This window comes from Aulonocara sp. 'chitande type north' Nkhata Bay, unplaced genomic scaffold (assembly GCF_057382095.1).
Source record: "Aulonocara sp. 'chitande type north' Nkhata Bay isolate Kocher_YH1m ecotype deep benthic unplaced genomic scaffold, A_spYH_male_GT1.1 unmapped_scaffold_20, whole genome shotgun sequence".
Taxonomy (NCBI): domain Eukaryota; kingdom Metazoa; phylum Chordata; class Actinopteri; order Cichliformes; family Cichlidae; genus Aulonocara; species Aulonocara sp. 'chitande type north' Nkhata Bay.
This window is the reverse complement of record NW_028234352.1, coordinates 1,389,496-1,410,544: the sequence shown is the minus strand read 5'-3', so window position 1 is coordinate 1,410,544 and position 21,049 is coordinate 1,389,496. Positions and strand designations below refer to the sequence as shown.

The window sequence follows — 21,049 nt, the reverse complement described above, 5'->3', positions numbered from 1 at the left end:
CCCCTTGGACTGTCTTGGTGCAAAACCAAGACATAAATCATGTCTCCTGGAAGGCGGAGGACGTATCACGGGCAGAGCACAGCGAGCTGAAATCTCTGAAACCGACTGGCCTTCACTTCCTACGAGACAGAGAAGCTCTTCTACCCCTGTATACGAGAGGAAACAGGACTGGACAACAGTGAATAGGAAGGTTAACAACAAACCTCCAAAACAACTGAATGTGAAACTGCACAACAGATTTGCTCCACTATCAAAGGACCCTGGATCTATATCGGACAACCATCCATCTAAAAGCAGCGAAGTAAGGTCTGAAAATCTGTTGAAAAGTAAAAGACCACAGGGAAAGCTAAAGGCTAGGCCTGAAACTCTGATTGTGGGTGACTCTGCCGTAAAGGATGTACAAATGATGTGCGGTAAGAACACTAAAGTCCTCTGCTTTCCTAAGGATATGGTCAACAACCTGAAGGAGAGAATTCTTCAAATTGCAGATGAATATCCAACTGTGACAAACATTGTCCTGCATACAGGGTCAAACGATGTGTCCAAACAACAGTCGGAGGTTCTGAAACGGGACTTTACTGGATTATTAAATACTGTAAACTCTCTGAATGCAGCTGTATTCATCAGTGGACCTGTACCGCCGGTCAGAGGAGGAGACGAGAGATTCAGCAGGTTGTTTACACTGAATAAATGGCTTATATCAGCATGTACTGACCACTCGGTGCATTTTATCAACAACTTTAATATTTTTTGGGAACGCAGGCATCTGTTTAAAGCAAATGGATTTAATTTTAACAAGTCAGGGGTGAAACTGTTCACCTCCAACTTGTTTTATTCCATACGTCATCCATATGTGCTTGGTGCCAAGGCTGAGATAAACGAGGAGTTATCTCATAAAGAGGAACAAACAGTACTCCAAGAACAGACAAAGCCCAGCAGAAACCTTGAGGAGGAGCTCCATCTGCCCCCACCCGGGAAGAGCCTCAGAAAGGAGAGACATCTGAGGCAAGAAGAGGGGTCCCTATTTGCCTCCAACTCTCTCAACAACACCAACGACCAGGACCAGGGACCACGATCTTCCCCAGTCCCCCAAACCCCTGACAGGCCATCACCCTCCTCCCCCTCCCTTTCTCCCTCCTCCCCACACCTGAAATTCACTGAGGAGATGATGGAGCGAGTCAATGCTGGGCTCAGATCTACCCCCCGGCCCAATCCCTTTTTGTCCCCCATAAACCCCCCACCAGAGCGGCCAAAGGTTCGCCATCGAGCCCCGCCCTCATCAGAGCAATCGAAGTCACATTGCCCAGCCTCGCCCCCCTTAGTTCCTCCTTACCACCTTCACGCTCTGTCTCCACAGTCTGATGTGTTTAGGGTCCGGGCTGCGAGGATTATGGCAGTGGTGACTTTTCCCAGGAGAAGCTGGGACCCTGTTTACTAGAAGGTTTTAAAATCTCTGTACTTTTAGGTGACAGAAGGAGACATGTGGCCTGGTCAAAACACAGAGAGGTGCACTCTAAAAGATCTTTAAACATAGTAAACATACCTTGTGTGCCACAGACTGCTCCCAAACACGAGGGGACAAGTAATACCTCTAAAACACTTAAGTTGGCTTTATTAAACGTTAGATCTTTAGCTGGGAAAACATTTTTAATTAATGATTTAATCACTGAGCACAGCCTTGTTTTGTTTTTTTTAACTGAAACTTGGTTGGACCAAAGTAACAGTGGAGCTGTTCTCATCGAGACGACCCCTCCTAACTACAGTTTTATCAGTGAGGCCAGGGTGAGCAGGAGAGGAGGAGGGGTTGCTGTCTTATTTAATGAATCATTTCAATGTAAGCAGCTATCTCCTGGAAGTTTTCAGTCTTTTGAATATGTGGCTTTACAGCTGAAGGCCCCATCCAAAGTTGTGTTTCTTAATGTTTACAGGCCTCCCAAATACTGCACAGACTTTTTTAATGACCTCAGTGAACTGCTGTCTGTGATCTGTGTTGATTTCGACTGTGTAATTATTGCTGGGGATTTTAACATCCATGTGGACAACCCTCAGGACAAAGGGACTAAAGACCTGAGTAACACTGGGCAACTTTGGGCTGACTCAGCATGTAACAGAGGCCACACATAATAGAGGACACACTCTTGACCTACTGATCTCCAAAGGCCTGAGCATTTCAAAGGTTACTGTGTCTGATGTGGGCCTGTCTGATCATTACTGTGTTTTCTTTGAAAGTAAAATCTCAGCCCACATAAATATATCAACAACAGTGATCACAAAACGGTGTATAACTGAACACAGTAGTGCAATTTTTAACCAGGTCTTCCCATTAACACCTGACCTGTCCAGAGGGTCAGTCAATGAGCTCGTCAATAGCTTCAATGCTAACATGTTAAATGTAATGGACACTATTGCTCCCATTAAGGTGAAGGTTATCTCTGGAAGGAAAAACTCTCCATGGAGAAACTCCACACTGGTGAAAAATGAAAAAAGAGAGTGTAGGAAAGCTGAGCGCAGATGGAGAAAAACAAACCTCCAGGTTCATTATGACATTTATAAAGAGAAACTTCACAATTATAATTTACAACTGAGGAGTGCAAGGAGGTCCTACTTCTCTGACATCATCACTAAAAACAGCCATAATGCTCGGGTCTTATTTTCTACAGTTGACAGGCTAACGAACCCTCCTGTGTCAGTGGCAGCTGAACTTCATTCGACCATGGCCTGCAATGACTTTGCCAAATTCTTCACAGAAAAAATCCAAAAAATTAGACAAGCAATTGGTACATCAACAGCAGATCCAGGATATGTACTGTGTCCACCAAAAAACTGTTTAAACACCATGAAACAGTTTCAACCTATTAACAGCAAAGACCTGGAGGACATCTTAGGTCAACTGAACTCCTCCTCCTGCTGTTTAGATGTCCTGCCAACAAGTTTTTTCAAAAAGGTCTCAAAGACTTTAGAGTCAGACCTGTTACAGATCGTCAACTTTTCTTTATTATCAGGTGTGTTTCCAGAATCACTAAAAACTGCTGTAATCAAACCTATACTGAAAAAGGACAATCTTGACAAGACACAAATGAACAACTACAGGCCGATCTCAAATCTCTCATTTTTAAGTAAGATCATTGAAAAAGCAGTTTCTCAACAGCTCAGTTACTTCTTAAAACAGAATAACTACTACGATGCCTTCCAGTCAGGTTTTAGACAGAACCACAGCACTGAAACCGCTCTGACCAAAGTGTTTAATGACATATGTCTGAATACAGACAGTGGAAAAATGTCAGTTTTAGTTTTACTGGATCTCAGTGCAGCATTTGATACAGTTGACCACAACATATTACTCAAACGACTGGAGAACTGGGCAGGTCTTTCAGGAACTGTACTAAACTGGTTCAAAACATACTTAGAAAACAGGAAATACTTTGTATCAATAGGTAACTTCACATCTGAGCAGACAAGTATCACATGTGGAGTTCCCCAAGGTTCCATCTTGGGACCCTTTCTGTTTAACATTTACATGCTCCCACTGGCACAGATTATAAAGAACAACAAAATAAACTGTCGTAGCTATGCAGATGACACACAAATATATATCACAATGTCACCAGGAGACCAAGGCCCCGTACAATTTTCTCCAGCTAAACAAAAACAAAACTGAGGTAATAGTCTTTGGCGCCAAAGAAAAACGATTACAGGTCACCAGAGAACTTCAATCTATACATCTAAAAACCACAAACCAGGCGAGAAATTTGGGTGTAGTGATGGATGCAGACCTAAACTTAGAAAAACACATTAAGACAATAACAAAGTCAGCTTACTATCACCTCAAGAATATTTCAAGGATATAAGATATGATGTCTCAACAGGACCTGGAAAAACTAGTCCATGCATTCATCTTTAGTAGGCTTGATTACTGTAACAGCATCTTTACAGGTCTACCTAAAAAAAATCAGTCAGACAACTACAGCTCATTCAGAACTCTGCTGCTCGAGTCCTCACTAAGACCAAAAAAGTGGACCACATCAGTCCAGCTCTGAGGTCTTTACACTGGCTGCCTGTCCGTCAGAGGATAGACTTTAAAGTTCTGATGCTGGTCTATAAAGCTCTGAATGGTTTAGGACCAAAATACATCAGTGACCTCCTGACCCAGTATGAACCTTCCAGATCCCTCAGGTCATCTGGATCCGGTCTTTTATCAGTTCCCAGAGTCAGAACCAGACACGGAGAAGCTGAATTCAGCTTTTATGCTCCTTATATCTGGAACAAACTCCCAGAAAGCCTCAGATCAGCTGAAACACAGTTTATTTAAATCCAGGTTGAAGACTCACCTGTTCTCAGCTGCATTTGAATAAAGCACCAAATCCACACTTTTAAGCATAAATTTCAAAACTTACATTAACTACTGATTTTATCTACTGTTCTGATTTTATCTGTTTTGATTTTATATACTGTTTTGTTTGTTTGTTTGTTTGTTTGCTTGTTTTAATCAATTTTAAATCATGCTTTTTATTTGTTTTTGTTTCTAATGTCTCTGTAAAGCACTTTGAATCACCTTGTTGTTGAATTGTGCTATACAAATAAATTTGCCTTGCCTTGCCTTGCCTTTAAGCGAAACATTCTTTGTATGTGAGGAAAATGCTGTTCATCCTCTTCAGCTCTAGCGTAGACAACTGGCTTTGCCATGTTTTCATGTGTGTCTTCTTTCCGTGTGTCCGCTACTTTGAAACGCTTGGGCCGCTCTGCCCGCCACAGTTTCAAGCTGGTCATGTGACTGCATGGCCACATCTGATTGGTAAAAAAGTTACCGGAAACTCCACTGGCGGCATGTTATCTAATGTGTTAAACTAATCATTTTTTAAAAAGTAACGAGTCAAATTTTGGAAATGTAGCAGAGTAAAAGTACCGTTTCTTCTTCACAAATGTACTCAAGTAAAAGTAAAAAGTATCGTGCAAAAAGGGTACTTTAAAAGTAAATTTTTTTTCCAAAAGCTTACTCAAGTAAATATAACGGAGTAAATGTAACTCGTTACTACCCACCTCTGCAGACGGGCAAGTATACAGGTATACTATGAACAAATAAACATATATAAAGATGAAGCACTGTGAGGTAAACAGATCTACAGAGTGCTATGAAAATATCTACAGTAGTGGAAGCGTAGCTCTCTGAACAGACTATAACAGTGTAGGCACAATAACAGAGACTACACCATGTCACTGTCCAAAAACTACAGCAGTAACCAACGTGGTGAATGTTGATAATGAAAGGATCATGGTCACTGGGAGGAGGAGTGTAGAAGGGTTAGGTGAGTGTGGATGGAAAGGCTCAGCGGGGACTGAGTTCAGTAGGGTGACAGCTGTGGGGAAGAAGCTGTTCCTAAACCTGCTGGTTTTAGTCTGAAGGCTCCTGTAGCGCCTCCTGGAGGGGAGGAGGAGCTGGAAGAGTTTATTGGCAGTATGAGAGGAGTCCGAGAATGATGCATACTCGGCTTAGAAATCTCTTTTTGAGCGTTGTGTGATGGAGAACTTTGCTTTGTGTAATGTTATAAATACTTGGATAATCCTCAGAGTCTCTGGACTTTTACTTAGAGATATTATATTCAGTCCTGTGGATAGTTATATACTTAAAAATATATGATCCTCTCTGGTTACTCTGGTATAAATGACTCTGAATCACTTTATGGTAAATAACACACTATTTGCAAATTTGCAAACTGTGAAAGAATTCCAGATGACAAGTCTGTAGTTCGACATACAAGTGACGACCTTTGACCTTCATCAGTTTTTATTTAATTGTGTCAGAGAAACTCAAACGTGCTCTTCATGCAGCTGAGTACATTCAGTGTTTAAAACGGAAGCTGTGCAGGTCTGAGATCAGCAGCTTTGTGAAACACCAAGCTGAGGTCCTGTTAATGCTGATATATAGTGACACAGTTACATTTCAATTTAATTCAATTTTATTCATATAGCGCCAAATCACAACAACAGTCACCTGAAGGTGCTTTATATTGTACAGTAGATCGTACAATAACAGATACAGAGAAAAACCCAACATTCATATGATACAGGGGTGATTAATCCTTTTGACTTTGTTTTTATCAATAAAACAGCTGCAGCTTTCACTACAGCACATGTGGTGCTTTAACCTTTGTACTGTTTGCATCAGTTCATTCTGCAGTTAACATGTGAACATGTTGGATGATCTGTCTGCTGTCACTGGGTGGTGCTGAGGTCTGAATCAGCTCCTGCAATCACAAAGAGAACAGAACCATCACAAACTGAAATATAAAGTTTATCTCAAATCTGAAATAGAGCTGATCCTTCTGTCCTCACACACCCAGGATCTGAAGTTCTTCTCTTACATTTCTTTAGTTCTTCAGCTCTGCTCACATACGAGCTGTTTATTTCTTAAAGCCGTATATACCAACAGATTTTCCAATATAATGTTAACCTTTGAGTTGTTGGTGCTTTGTGAATGTGAATCTGCATACATGAGCAGACGGAGCAGGTTTCAGTCCTGGTTCAGTCTGCTGCTGCACCGTGGTCACCAACATACAGAGGTATCATAACAAATATTAATGCTTTTTTCCCTCTCAAAGGATGTAAGCTGTACTGCACATGTAACTTTGTGAACTTACCTCAATAAGAATGATTCAGACTGTTTTATTTAACCTGAATATTTGAAACAAACTTAGTAAAAACAATACACAGAGTCAGTGCTAAAAATGTAATCCGAGGAAAAATGAAACACACATTTTAACTTAAGCTGCCAAGCAGAAGTATTTGGTTTGAGTACATAAATATTAGGCTTTGCTATTTAATCTGTAATTAATGATTAATGAGGGGTTACTGAAGTGCAAGCCTTTTTTAAAATATGTGTTAATATCCTTACAGATGTGGCAAAAGAGTGAAAACATGCTGCTGTTTGCACATATTGAATAATCAGCTCTGCACAGGAGCTGCAGCAGAGTGCAGCCTGTTGCTCTTACAGTGTAATACTCATAATAAAAGTACAGTAACTGTGGTTAGTTACTGACGGAGCAGCCCGGTGCGTTTCTGCTCATTTCGTTCACCTGCACGGGTTAGCTAAACAAACTTTACAAAACAAGTTTTGCCGATAGCCGAGTGCCCATCTTAGCTAGCTAGCTAAGGATGTTAGCTACAGATTAGCTTACAAACACCTTTCACTTACCAAAAATATTGTGGCGGCTCTCAGGTCCTTCTGTCAGGCAGACACTGAAGAACACCTGAGTCTGTCAGTTTGAAACAGTCGGTAAACGCTGGACCTCCTCTCAGCGTCCCCGCTCTATGTGCCGTTCAGAGATACGCAAGTTTCTTCATGACTGCGGCTGCTGCAGATATTAGGTCGTCCATGATTTCTACAGTCACTGGTCAGCAATATAATGTGCGCAAACATATGTGGCTCATATATGTGGCTCTGAAGCCCCGCCCCTCAAGCGCACCCTCAGATGCCGAAGCAGTGCCAACTAATTGAAGCTGAAAAAATAACTGTACGTGGAAAAAAACGATGTAAGTGTGAAAACCACACGAACAGTGAGTTTTTTCTTTAAATTTCTATATTTATGTTTTTTCACTATCATTTCACTTTCAATACATTTGTTTCAGTTTCAATATTTCTTCAGTTTCATTTTAAGGTGGCATCGTTTTAACCTCATATGTGGGTTCAAAGTACAAAAAAGTCCAGTTGTTTCTCTGCCAAACTCCTTAGACTGGAAGTTCTCATGTTATATTAATGTCCCACAGAAAGATTAAGGCAAAGATTAGGACAGGTTACAACTCGTGAATTTCATGTACTTGTCACAGTTACAAAAAAGAATCTGCCTGAAGTCTATACATCCATACGTCTCATCATACAAAGCACTGATCTCCTACCTGCTGATGGAGCTGCTTTGGCTGGCTGTTCTTTAGGTTCTTCCATCATCTTTCTATAAAAACACGAGAAGATGATTTTACCAAAAGAAACAGTGAACACAGTCTGGGTGTCACATCATATGAATTTGTGTCATGGTTTAGTGTACGGGCCACACACACTGAAACTGATCTGTGTGAAAGAACACATCGATGACATGTGAATGTAGTGATAACCTCATCATAATAGAGGTTTTTACTTTTTCACATATTTGTTCAGTATAATGATTAAATAATCTGACAATACAAACCTAAAATACTTTGTTCCCTGTCTGCGACTTTGTGCGTCTCTGCTGTTAGTGCTTACAGGAAGTTTTAAACTTAAAATCCTTCCCCACATATGTGACTGTGGTCTCTGGGGCCATTATCCTGAAACACTGGGGCTCAGCCCTGAAAGCTTTGCTATCTTCACCTGATAACAGCAGCTGTTTAAAGTTACTGAGTTTGACAGGGAAGTGAATGTAAATGTGAGACACTGTGTGCTCACAGCTAAAGGCTGCAGTCAGCTGTGTCAGAGCGTCCAATGATCCTTTAATAAACACTCAGAGCTCCATGTTGATGAAGCTGTCATGTGTGAGCTTGTGAGGCTCCTTTAAACTGGCTCTGCTCTGTCAGATGCTCACCTCTTCTTCACTGTTTCATCAATCTGCTGCACTCTTCATCTCCTCTCTCTGCTGTCCTGTTTAAAAAAACAAACAAATCAGCGTTAGCCAATCAAACTCTGTGCAGATGCTGCAGCTACAGCTGATATGTCATTCAGCTGTTCATCAATCAGCTTCTGCTGCTGTTTATTCGGCTCTTACTCTGAACAGGTGCAGATCTAGGAAGATTTTCTTGGGGTGTCAAAATCAAAGCGTTTGTTTTTTCAAACACACGTGCAGGTGTTTATATCACATATGGTTTAAATGATTCAAATGCAGTAAGTATACATGTTTCATATATCGTCTATAACTGAATTATGTTCTGTAGCCTACATAATGAAACACTTTAGTTGCATAAAACGTGAATTTTGATTTTATGTACTGTATATGTCACAGCATCGCAGTGTGGATGTGGAGAAGAGAGGACCCAAACGCAGGACTCACAGGTGGTGAAGGCTGGTGTTTATGACAGAATGACAGAGCCTGAGATGGATGACTGACTGGAAGACCAGCTGAACAGAAACGACACATGTGGGACTGACAAAGACACTGAACTGGAGGACACTCAGGACTTACACAGGCTAATGATAATGATCAGGGTTCATATGCCTTTTTCAGGGTCAAATTCAAGCACTTCTTAAGCACTTTCAAGGTCCCTTTTCAAACTTTTCCAGCACATCCCTCCCTCACCGCCAAAAAAAAATGCATGTTTCAATTCACATCACCTCAGTAAGACCATGTGAAAGTTAAGACAAATCATCCTAGGTGAACTTAAACACCTTTGTTCCCTTTTTGTTAAGAAATAGAAAAACACTCCACACAAAAATACTGCAAAAGGAAACTGTTGCCTTATATAAAGAGTGTATAAACTCAAAATGCACATGTCACTTAAAAATTAAGATGTGAACAAATCAACTTGTTAGATATTCTTCTCCTGTTGAAAAAAACCCCCAAAAAGAAATAAATAAGTCTTCTCATCAGATATTGATGCTTCTTTCCTGTGTGACAGAAAATAGGAGACAGATGTTTGTTTGTTTTTTAAGTTAATTCCCAATAAAGCTGTTTTACTGCTAACTACATTGCTGTCTGTATTATTGCTGAAGTCCTGAACGATCACCTTTAAAGTAAAGCTGGGCGATATGAGATTTTTTCATATCACGATATGTTTTTTTCATTTCAGGCGATAACGATATCTATCACGATATCAGCCAAATAACTATTTGTAAGATTTAAATGTGCCGTTGCTCACAAGTAAAATGTGAAATAATCAGCAGCTTGTTTTTATTTAAATATTTATTTCCCATAATAAGTTCAACAGGGTAGATGTACTTAAGGAACATGAGACTTTTTCAGATAAATAAAGGCAAATATTGCAAACTACACAAAAGGCAGCCGCTAAAGCGTTTAAGTTTCAAAATAGAACAAACGAAACAGACTAAATTGTCGATTCCACTTAGAAACAAAGTATTAATTCTAAAAATAAATCTTAGTTTGTTTTACAGAAGAACAGACAAAACTGACTAACTTTTGTCAATATCAAATAAACTGAGAACTAAAAGGAAATTCTCAATCTCTCCTTGTTGTATAGCTGAGCTTTTCAAACAGTTTTAACAGTTACTTTAGTCTGACAAAAGCCGAATGACGAATTAGCGCTTCCAGTCAGAGACTGAGGCTACGTCCACACGTACACGGGTATTTTTGAAAACGGAGATTTTCCGTTTTCGTTTTAAAAAATAATCCCGTCCACACATAAAGGCAGAAATGAAGGAAAACGCTGCTATGAACATGCCAAAGCAGCAGGTGGCGCTAGATTCCTAACCGTGCAGAAATGTTGGCCAATCAGAAGTCTAGAAGCCTCGGTGGGAAAAAGTAAACAAAGCTGGGGCATAGAAGCAGAACCGAGTCGTATGTGTGGAGGGACAGTAACTGTGTGTATATGTCAGCATTTAAACACTGCAGAGAGTAGAATTAACAGTATTGTAGAAATTCATTTCACCGAAACAATAACGTGGCGCACAGTGTGACGCATGCACCAGTTTATTGTATTTCCAGACTTGCTTTCGGCACAATTTACAGTGCACGCTACTCTGTTTTTTGTCAGACTTGAAATAGCCGAAATACCTTCACACTACGGAGCTTCTATGGCTCTTCCGTTCGACAATCTCTCCGGCATTGGAACCATCATCTGTTTTCTCTTCGGTCACGCTCGGTTGATTTTTCTAGTCGGCACACTCATTTCCTCCATTACGCGCTGGCTGCTTCCCAAACAAATACACGTGTGCGGCTTGACACTTGTGCTGTACGTAACAAGTCACGTGACGTGACGCTGCGGCTGTGATTGGTTCGGCTCTGCGCTACTTAGTTTGGATTGGCTGACCTTTTTTTTTTTTTTTTTTTTTTTAAGAGGACAAGAGCGGCGAGGTCTATCGCGATAGTTTAATTTTTCTATCAAGAAAAAGTTATATCGCGATACATATCGTTATCGTTCTATCGCCCAGCTCTACCTAGAAACCAGGTCAATGTGTCTGTAGGTTCAGTCATCCAGGTCATGTGATCTAAGGAGCTTGGAGGGAAAAGAGACGTCTTTAAGTTTCTGGAAGACGTTTCATCTGAGAAGCTTCTTCAGCTCTAAAACCAAACGGTGGAGAGTCCCAGATATTTAAACCTGAGAGGGAAAGAAAGCATGTCGCTGACCCACCACTGATGTTATTTCAAGGAGGAAACTGAGAGCCTTTGCACCAAGAGCACAAACATCAGCTCCAGCAATGATCCACTGATGTGTTTTTATTCCATGTATGAATGTTGTTATTGACAGAGATGACGTTTGTGTGTCAGTGATGCAGTGACTGTTGTTGTTACCTGTACAGGCTGGTTAGACTCTATGAAACAGATCATACAGATCTCTGCATGTTAGAAGAGACTATTAAAGGTCATGAATGAGACAAAGGCAGGGAGGCGTCCTTTACAGCTAAACAGCAGAGTGAGAGAACAGCCAGCACCTCTACATTTATCACATTATACAGCACATGTATGATACTGACAGGGATGAGAAGAATTTAGTGATTCTGATCCCATCATTGATATTACTTATTGATTCTCAGTAGCTCTGCTCTGACAGTCACCACCATCACTGAGCAGCATATCAAAGACATTTGTGCACATTAACTGCATGTTGTGGCTCAAATGTTTGTGCATGTTGGAGGCATTTCCTCTTTGTTGTGATCAGTGTTGGTCATTACTCAAAACAGTCATTATTACACATATTACACAGAACACTTTAATTAAAAGTAATGGAGTACGTTACTTCATTACTCCTCATAACATTACTTTGATGTTAAAATGAACAAATGAGCATGTAACAACATAAAGCTGAGGTACAGCCCCACACACCAACACAGATCCTGATGAGGTCACGTGATGTTTCTCTGAGTGTTTATGAACACAAATCAAAGATGAAACAGCACAAAGACACTTCAAAGTGATTCTACTGTAGAAACATGAACAGGTAGAAACCTGCAGCCTGACTGCTCATCACTTTGTTACCTGTTCAAGTTCAGCAGCAGCAGCTCACTTTATCATTGTGAAAACAAAAATGTCAAAAACCATTGCTATTCTCTATAAAACAAAGCATGTCCTGAACAAAAAAATCATTATACACACTAGGGCTGGGCCATATTATACCGTTCACGGTAATTCCGGTATAATGTTAGGCAACGATAGGAAAATGAAATATCGCGATAGAACATGAGTAAAACGCGCATGCGCAGTGCCTTTGTTTTCATACGCACATGGCCGATTGTTGAGTGAAACAGATGAACCAGAATTGGTTTGTAAAAATGGTGCAACTTCCGTGATGTGGAACTGGTTTGGTGTTTGTCCGTCAGATACACGACAAAGCACATTTTTTTGCAGAACATGCAAGCGGCCGTTGTTATTGTCGTATTTGTCGGACTAAGATGCTCTTAAATCTGGGAGTAATCTGGGTCCTAAACCCCGTATTTCTCAGGTCAAACAACACTGCAACATCACTGAGAGTTAAAAACTGTCTAAATTCTTTCATCTTTAATAAAACGATCAGCATTGCTGCATTACCAGGTGTAACTATGAAGTTTAACTTCCAGGCATCCATGAAAACTAAAGTTATTACATTTAACGGAGTTAGAAGTTAGCAGGAAGCTAGCGGAAGTTAGCTCGCTAGTTTCGCTAGTTACCTAAGCATGATATAGCATGTTCTGACTGAGAGATTTCTGAAAAAAATCAAACGTACAGCTCTGCTATCACTTCCAACATAAATGAAGACAGGAAACTAAACAGCAGTGACGTTTGTAGGGTTACTGAAGTTGGGCTAGCTGGTATATAATGATGTGCTACGTGATCGCTAGCGACACAGCTATGTTAGCATAACATAAACAGTGAAGCTGGAGGACGAACACTAACACTTTTCCACTTATAAAAGTTAACGTGAAGGTTCCTCATGGTTAGAGACAAATGCAATCGCATGGCAGGATGTTGTAAACGGACCAAACTTCAGTTAGGAGGACAACTGAGATAATCCATCCACAATATGAGGTTAGTCATTAATATACTGCAACAACATGGGAACAGAGCAGCTGCCAGAGAATTCAACATTAATGAATCAATGTTACAGAAGTGGAGGAAGCAAGAAGAATGAGTTTAATAAAGTTTGATTTATCTGACTGCTTTGTTTCGCTTAATGTGCCTTATAATCCCGTGCACCTTATGGTCCGAAAAATATGTACTGCACACTGCAGTTTAATGTTGCAAAGCACCTCTTTTTAACTTCAGTGGATATTGTACATGGTTATGCTCAGGATATGTCAGCCCATTTCTAGTGGAAATGCCTTTTGGTTAAACTTTCAGCAAGGAATTTGCATTTGCACTGTTACATTTTTATAAAGCTTTAATGTACATAAAAACCAGCTTCTTGTTTAAGTGAAAATAAATGGAAGGTTGTCTTTTTGCGCTAGTAATGTTGTGGAGTTGTATTTTGTCTCGCATCAATTATATCGTCGGTTATATCGTTATCGCAAATTTTCAAATATATATCGTGATAAATATTTTTGGCCATATCGCCCTGCTCTAATACACACTTTATTGTACTCTGTTGCTTCCATATATGACTTACCTTCTGGAGATATGGGGTAATGCATATAAAACGAACACTCTTCATATGTTCAAGTTACAAAAAAGAGCTATAAGAATTATAAACCAATCAAACTATATAGAACCAACTAACATTTTGTTTATTAACCTGAATACCCTGAAATTTTATGATTTAGTTGAATATAAAATGGCACAGATAATGTATAAAGCACAAAATAACTTGCTTTGCCCCAGTACTCAGAAGCTGTTCAAAGTCAGAGAGAGTCAATATGACTTAAGGGGAAGAGATTTCTTTAAAAAAAACAAGATAAGGACAAATATAAAGCAGAGATGTGTTTCTGTTAGAGGAGGTAACCTGTGGAATAGTTCTGACAGGGATTTAAAAAGGTGTAGTTCATTTTCCTTGTTTAAAAACATGTTTAAAAATAGAGTATTAGAAAAATATATAAATCAAGAATGAAAAGAGCAAAAAAAAAAAAACAACCTCTTGATTCTTTTACTTTGATGTAGTTACTTATCTAAGGTGGAAAGTTTTTTTTTTTCTTGTTTGTTTGGTTTTTGCTTTGTTTTCTTATTTGCTTCAGGCCCTGTGTACAGGAGCTGCATGCAAAAAGATATTTTGTGAAAAGGGTTGGCGTAATAAGCAAATGCTTCAGCCAATACCTTTTGATTAGCCTTGTTTCATGCTTACTTGCTTTATGGTCGATTTTTGTTCTGTTTTCACTGAGATATTTGAATGCTAATCAATAAAATCAAAATCAAATCACGGTGCTGGTCTGGGGTCAGTGTTTACTCAGCTTTAACCTCACTCTGGGTTCTAGCTTAGCTTAGCGTTAGCTTAGCGTTAGCATGCTGTGTGCTAGCTTAGCGTCAGAGCTCTGCAGGTGTCTCGTGTGTAAACATTAATCACAGTGACAGTAAAGGAGGTAAAGGGCTGTGACGTCATCACGTACGCTGCGTCCTCTGTGGGCTCTGAGTGAACTCAAAGTACAAACTACAAGTACACAAACACGAACGTAGCTCAGAGTGGCGGACACACTCGGCCTCGTTGGTCCAGCTGTGAGTCCGTTACCGTGAACTATGGAGCGGCAGATTTGTGCTGAACTAAGCTGCACACAGCTGATGTTAGCCAGGAAACATTACACACTGACTTTAATGGAGAGACCGGAAATACAAACACACACAGTTTGTTGTGTGAAGAAATCAAACACGAGCTGAACAAACAGTAAAGTTCCTAAAGACAAACTGTTAAAGGAGGAAACAAAGCAAACTTACAGTTTCTTCACACACCAACAACAAGCTCCACTCCACGAAGTTCAGGAAGTGAAAGTAAACTTTGAGCAGGAAGGAAACACCCAAAGAGACGTTTGAGGACAATCAGGAGCATTGGAACACTGTGCTGCGTTCAGTTGCACCTCGGAAACTCCAAACCTCTGGCAGGCTGTGATTTATTTCTGCTGGTTTTCCTGTTTGAAGCACAAACATCCGTCATCACTTTGTTGTTGTTCTTCTTCCTGCAGCGTTTAAATATTTCAGCACTGAACTGATGTTTCTTCAAAGCTCATTTCAACCTGTTGAAGTCATGAATGAAAGTGCAGACTGAGAGTGGATCACATGATGTTTGAGGTGTGTCATGTGACATGTTCAGTATTGTCACACATGTCTAGATTGTCCCTGATATCATAACTGCTCAAACACTGATGATTATATTTGAAGAATTATTCCTGATGGCAGCAAAGTTTGAATGGAGCTCTCTGTCTGTGCTGATTTGTCGCCCTCTGGAGGTCAAAGCACAAACTGCATGATGTCACTGTAACCACCACAGTGACAGGAAGTGTTTTTATGACTGAAACACTGAAATGATGCTAACGGCTGTCGTTAGGCTCACTGACAGCAGTGCTGATGTGTTCATGTCAAACACTGGCTCAGGTCAGACTCCTTCATCCTTCTCCAGCGTGAGGCCGCCCTCAGACCCACAGGAGCTCTGACCTTTGACCTCCTGACCCTAACCATTTTAGTCTTGTTGCATCTTTAAATGCAAATCCATCCAAACTGTAGCCGAGCAAAAGAAGCTGGAAGCTGTTCTATGAATGATGTTGTTGAAGGAGCTTGGAAAGAAAAGCGTCTGGACTTCTTTAAGTTGCTTGAAGAGGGACATGGACGTCTTAACGCCCACTCACATCCTGGGACATTTGATCACAGGAAATCACATGATAGCGTGGGGCTAGATCTCACAATGGGTTCACCCAAAACCTTGGCTGATTGAGACCCACACCCGTTTTCACGGAGGAGGAGGAGTTTCACATGCTGAACATGTGACAGCCTGGTTTAAAGGGACCAAAAGTAACTGGACACCTGATTCAGTTCAGGTTTATTCATCCGCTCCAAACCACAGCAGCAGTCACCTCCAGGGAACCAGCTGATCCATGTAACTGGGGACAGACCACAGCCCAGAGCACTGGTTCATGATGTGTTTGTGGACTGTAGGTTGTTTGGATAGAGATGAGATGTACTCAGCAGTCTGTCTCTAATGTTTAATGAAATGTTCTGAAGATGATAATAACTTGTGATTTTCTTTTGAATGAATCTTTAATCGTGTTGTAGGGCCTCTGACTCTCATGAAGATTTTCACATCAATGTGCTTTTCACAAAGATATTAACAATGAAAATGACGTGCAGCCCTGAACTACTCATGCGTTAACTCAGCGGTTCCCAACCCCCGGGTCACGGACCGGTCCGTGAGTCGTTTGGTACCGGGCCGTGAGAGTCGAGGCTCGGTGTGAGATTGATGGTTGATAGGTTTGTAGCATAAACCTGTTCGCTGGATCGTTCAATCCAGCTACACAGCAAAGCAAGACACGAGTAGTTCTTTCTGTTTCTCGTGCACGGGAGAGAACTGGACCAATGCCGTTCCTTCGCTTGACCACAGTCGCTCTCATCCGTTCCCTCGTAACACTGTTCTTTTATTGAGGTTACATGAACATACATAGGTTCATTAACATACACGTGAACAAAGGTACCAGTCTGTATGTTATGTAGGTGTGTGTGTGTGTGTGTGTGTGTGGAGTCAGAGTGTGACCCCATAAACGACTTCCCTAAACCTGCTGGTCTGGAAGTCCAGCAGTTCATCTAAACAAAAGGCACTTAGACTAAAACAGACATCCTACCACAAAACAATAAGAAGGTAGCACCTCTCCCATGATCCCAGGACGTGGGTGTGAATGCCAGAACACTCTGGAGTCACACAAAGTCTTTAAAGACTACTATCATTACACAATTGGTTCTACACCTCTAAGCATATATGGTTAGATATTCCCCAATAACAATGACAATGATAAAATATAAATCCAACAATGGTTTTCAGGGTTTTTATCGTTAACTTCGTTTCCCTGGGTCTTTTCCCGTGTTGTAGTCGTGTGTCTTATTTTGAAAGAAATGTTTACGCGTTACCATAGCGACCAGACAGCATTAAGGGTGCAGACAGGTGCATCCAACAACATTTTATTTTCCCTTATTTGATTTATGGACCTAACTGTATGAACTGGACTTTGGCTTTAATGCTGCTCCTCTTCATCATTGCTGTGTTGCATTTCCATCATTCTGCTGCTGGATTCACTGCAGGCTTTAACAAACACTCCTTTGGGTCCAGGCCCAGCCACGTGTTTGTAAGCTGCTGTGCTCCTCACAAATAAAGCCTGAAGCAGCTCAGACTGTTAGAAGCAGCACTGAGCCCTGTTACAGTTATAGTGTTAGAGCAGCGGCTGCAGCCTACAGCATTTAAACTAGCTGACAGTAAACACATCAGTCCAGATGTTACCACATTACTTTGTGATGCTGAGAGTTAAAGGAGACTGGCTGATTAAAATCCCATTCCTTACATCACCGTCCTCTGCTCTGACTGCTTTCATTTAATCACAATCAGAATACTTTTTTGATCCCCAGGGGAAATTATTTAGGTTACAGTGCTGCAGCACAAACAGGAACAAAGACACAACACACTAAGTAAGAAATAGCACAATATACACAATATATACATGCATACATATGAGTCACTTATAAGTAACATGTGAGTGCTGGGGTCTATGACAGCAGGCAGGTCTGTATTTATGTCCAGGCTGACATGAACAGCTAGTAGTTCAGGGTTCAACACTCAGGAAAGTGTGTGACCTTCCACACTGACAGAAGATGCTAAACATGACTTTAAACTGTTGTTTGTTAAAGCCTCACAGATCTGAGAGCAGGGCTCAGTGGGTACATGAGCCTTTATACATGAAGGCTTTCTGTTTCCAGGAGAGGAAACATGTGATCCAGCTGTGTTTGGTCACATGGATCTGCTCTGCATGGATCACCTGACTAAAACATGTTGTTATTATTGTTCTTACAGTCTTAAATCGGTACATCAGGTGGGTCACATGACACCCGGGGGTGACAGCAACATCTTTCCTCTTTAGAAAGCTGCTCTCTGTCCCAGGAGCTGTTGTCACAGTAACAGCAGGAACAGGAAGTCACATGCTCTCTGCTCTGTGATTGGCTGCTTCTTATCTCAGCTTCCTGCAGAGGGTGGGGTCTGCTGATAACGCACACCAACAGAAGTGTGACTTTCACTTCCTGTTTATTGCTGTTGTTCTTAAAGCTCTCAGGCGATGCTGCAGCGCCCCCTGCTGACACAAACTCCTCCCTCTGTCTCAGAGGTCACAGGTCAGCCTGCTGCAGAGGGTCTGCCTGTTCATGGACTTCCTGTTACAGAGACGGGTCTCAGCGTCAACACTAGTTTCTGATTGGACGGTGTGGAAAATGTTACGAGTTCAAAATATTGGGGATGGAGACAAGAGAAAAACCACAATAACAACACTGGTCCGGTCGGGTTGAGTCAAACGATGATTTTAATGATCACACACGTGGGAGATGGACACTGATGCAGACAGCCTCTGATCTCAAAATGGTGGAGCATTGCTCAAACTCTTATAGCCTCTGGTGCCTCCACCTTATCATAAAAGCCTAAACATTCACATGCTTTCTCTCACACAGCGCCTAAGCTACGACCTTGGCTCCCTGTTTATCTGCTCCTGCTGAGATGGGGCAGAAAACTCCAGCATGTTCTCTTCTAATCAGACAAATAAGGCGATGACTTTCTGCAAACAGTATTTCTTATAACTCAGCAGTATAATGCATCATAAAACAATATCATTCATTCACAATAAATCAGCAGTTTAATATAATGCACATCAGTTTAACTAATGCAATAGTTATCAGCTTCTTCTAACTCAGGAGAATAATGCAAACTAAAACTACATAATAATTCACAATCTTTAATTAGGGGTATAACATGGCATAAAATAATATTATAATCTAACAAAACCCAGCTTCCTCCAGCCGAGTGATGTGTGGATTCATCACTCTCTGTGGATCAGTGTAAGTCTGTGTGTGGGTCAGCTGCAGGACTTGTTTGACCTTTGACCCTGGCAGACAGAGCTGGTTACTGCTGTGTGACTCCTGCCGTCGCTCCACTTTAAATTTTACTTAAAATAAGTCCTGACATGGCCCCGCCCCCTCTGACCTGCTGCTCCTGGATGTGCTGAGGACACAGCGGAGGCTCAGAGGGGGCGGGGCTTTTCCCGTGGCGGTAACCAAACTGCATTAGGTCACTGCACTGCCAGTGTTTAACCACACCTCTTCTGACTGACCTTTGACCTCTGACATGTTGATTTGATCCTTATTTAATGACGTCTTTTATCTAGTGATTTAATTCTGTGTATTTATATGTGATGGTGTTCCTGCGTTCAGCCTCAGCTGATATCCACAGACGCTCCTATTGGCTGGTTTTAAAAACACATTTTTCCATTAAAGAGACTCTTTTAAAAACACGTCTGCCTGAAATTCACATTTCATTTATTTTGGGGGATTTTAACAGAGAGATAGAACTTTATGAATCCCTCATGTTTATCCTCCAGGAAATCCAGTTTGTAGCAGCAGAACACCGACAAACTTTTACACAGCACAGAATTAGGATATCAAATAAAGGGGAATAAGAGAATATGAATATAAGCATAAATATGTACATATATACACAGACCTCACACAGAGACAGCAGCTACACTGTGTGTGGATGTGATCCACAGTCACAGCTGTGGGTTTCAGTCAGTGTGTCTCTAACTTCATGGTCACATTTCAAAGCTTATTGGAGCCAGAAGATGTTCAAGTAAAAGATTTGTTGCTGTACTCGTCTACCAGGATAACAGGAGGTTCATAAAGCTGTGTAATACTTCAGCTTTACATCATGCAGTAGTAGTTTATTAAACCCCCCAAAATATGACTATCCAGAGTTGGGACCAGGAAGCAGAGTTGCAGTCTTACACGCCTCTCTGCAGCTTCTCTCCTCCTGCTACCCCCCAAAAACCCATCTCCATAGAGACTGTGTCAGCTTCCAAACAGACAAAAAACAAACTAAAAACCAGCAACAAACAACTTAAACATAAACAATCACAAAGTTCACTTTTAAGGTATTCCTCCTTAGAGTCCAGCTTCATACAAATGGGGAAATATGTCCGTAATCCAAAGACGGCTAAGTGGGGGAAAGAGGGGAAACAAAGAATGGTCCTACCGGCTCGCCACTTCAATATGAAGAAGATTAATTCAAAGGGAGGGAACAAAACCTGACCTGTAGGTCAGAAAAACGTCCATTAGCACATCAAGTTCGATTCAGTTTACCGGTAAACAAATATATTTTTCTGCAAGCCTATGTAACAATGCAAATCATCATCAACCAATGTACAACAGTTAAATTATTAATCATCTTGGCTACGTAGCTTAATCTATACATTCCAGTAGCGTTCGCTACAAACAATACAAAAACAACAATAAAGGAAAACAGCTGTCTAACAGACAGCATAGCCGAATTCAAGGCAACACATAACAATAATCATTCAATCGCACTTTGTTTCAAAGTAAGCCCATTAAAATGCTTAAGTAAATAAAAGTGTTCAAAAACAGCGGTTTTTGAGCCGGAGTTCTGCTCGCGGTGGGAACGCCGCCGCACAAAGCCACTTTTTAATCGCGAAAACGATCGACTGGTTACTGACAACCAAAAGGTTGTTTTTGGCAGATATTAAAGATCATGGGTGGGCGGGGCAAATGGAGCAGTTTTCTACAGTCGAGTAAAATTCCAGGAAAGAGCTGGGTGTGGCTTTCCTTTAAATCACATGATCAACAGCTACTTCTCACCATATCTTTGAAGGCCTCTCCATTGTAGTAGCGCTTGGATGCTGGATACTCTATCGTTTTGTCACATAGTTCCAGGAAACTGGAAGCCACCAGATGCAGCTCCTCTCCGTCATAGCCGTACAGCTTTTTGTCCTCAC

General features: G+C 41.0%; 2 protein-coding genes across 4 annotated transcripts in view; both read right to left on the bottom strand.

Moving 5' to 3' along the window:
- Nucleotides 1-21,049, bottom strand: part of LOC147300668 (NACHT, LRR and PYD domains-containing protein 12-like) — a 355,313-nt gene that overhangs the window by 44,651 nt on the left and 289,613 nt on the right. Inside the window, exon 1 of one of the 3 annotated variants that reach the window (XM_086284983.1) lies at nt 7,891-7,943. The exons of the other annotated variants lie outside the window; for them this stretch is intronic. Within the exon in view, the coding sequence (XP_086141109.1) occupies nt 7,891-7,939 (49 nt within the window). The 5' untranslated portion in view covers nt 7,940-7,943. Of the gene's footprint in view, nt 1-7,890; nt 7,944-21,049 lie in introns of those variants that run through there. 3 annotated transcript variants of the gene reach the window in all.
- LOC147300676 (NACHT, LRR and PYD domains-containing protein 3-like) overlaps nt 1-21,049 on the bottom strand; it is a 292,597-nt gene that overhangs the window by 244,293 nt on the left and 27,255 nt on the right. The gene's annotated exons all lie outside the window — the stretch shown is intronic.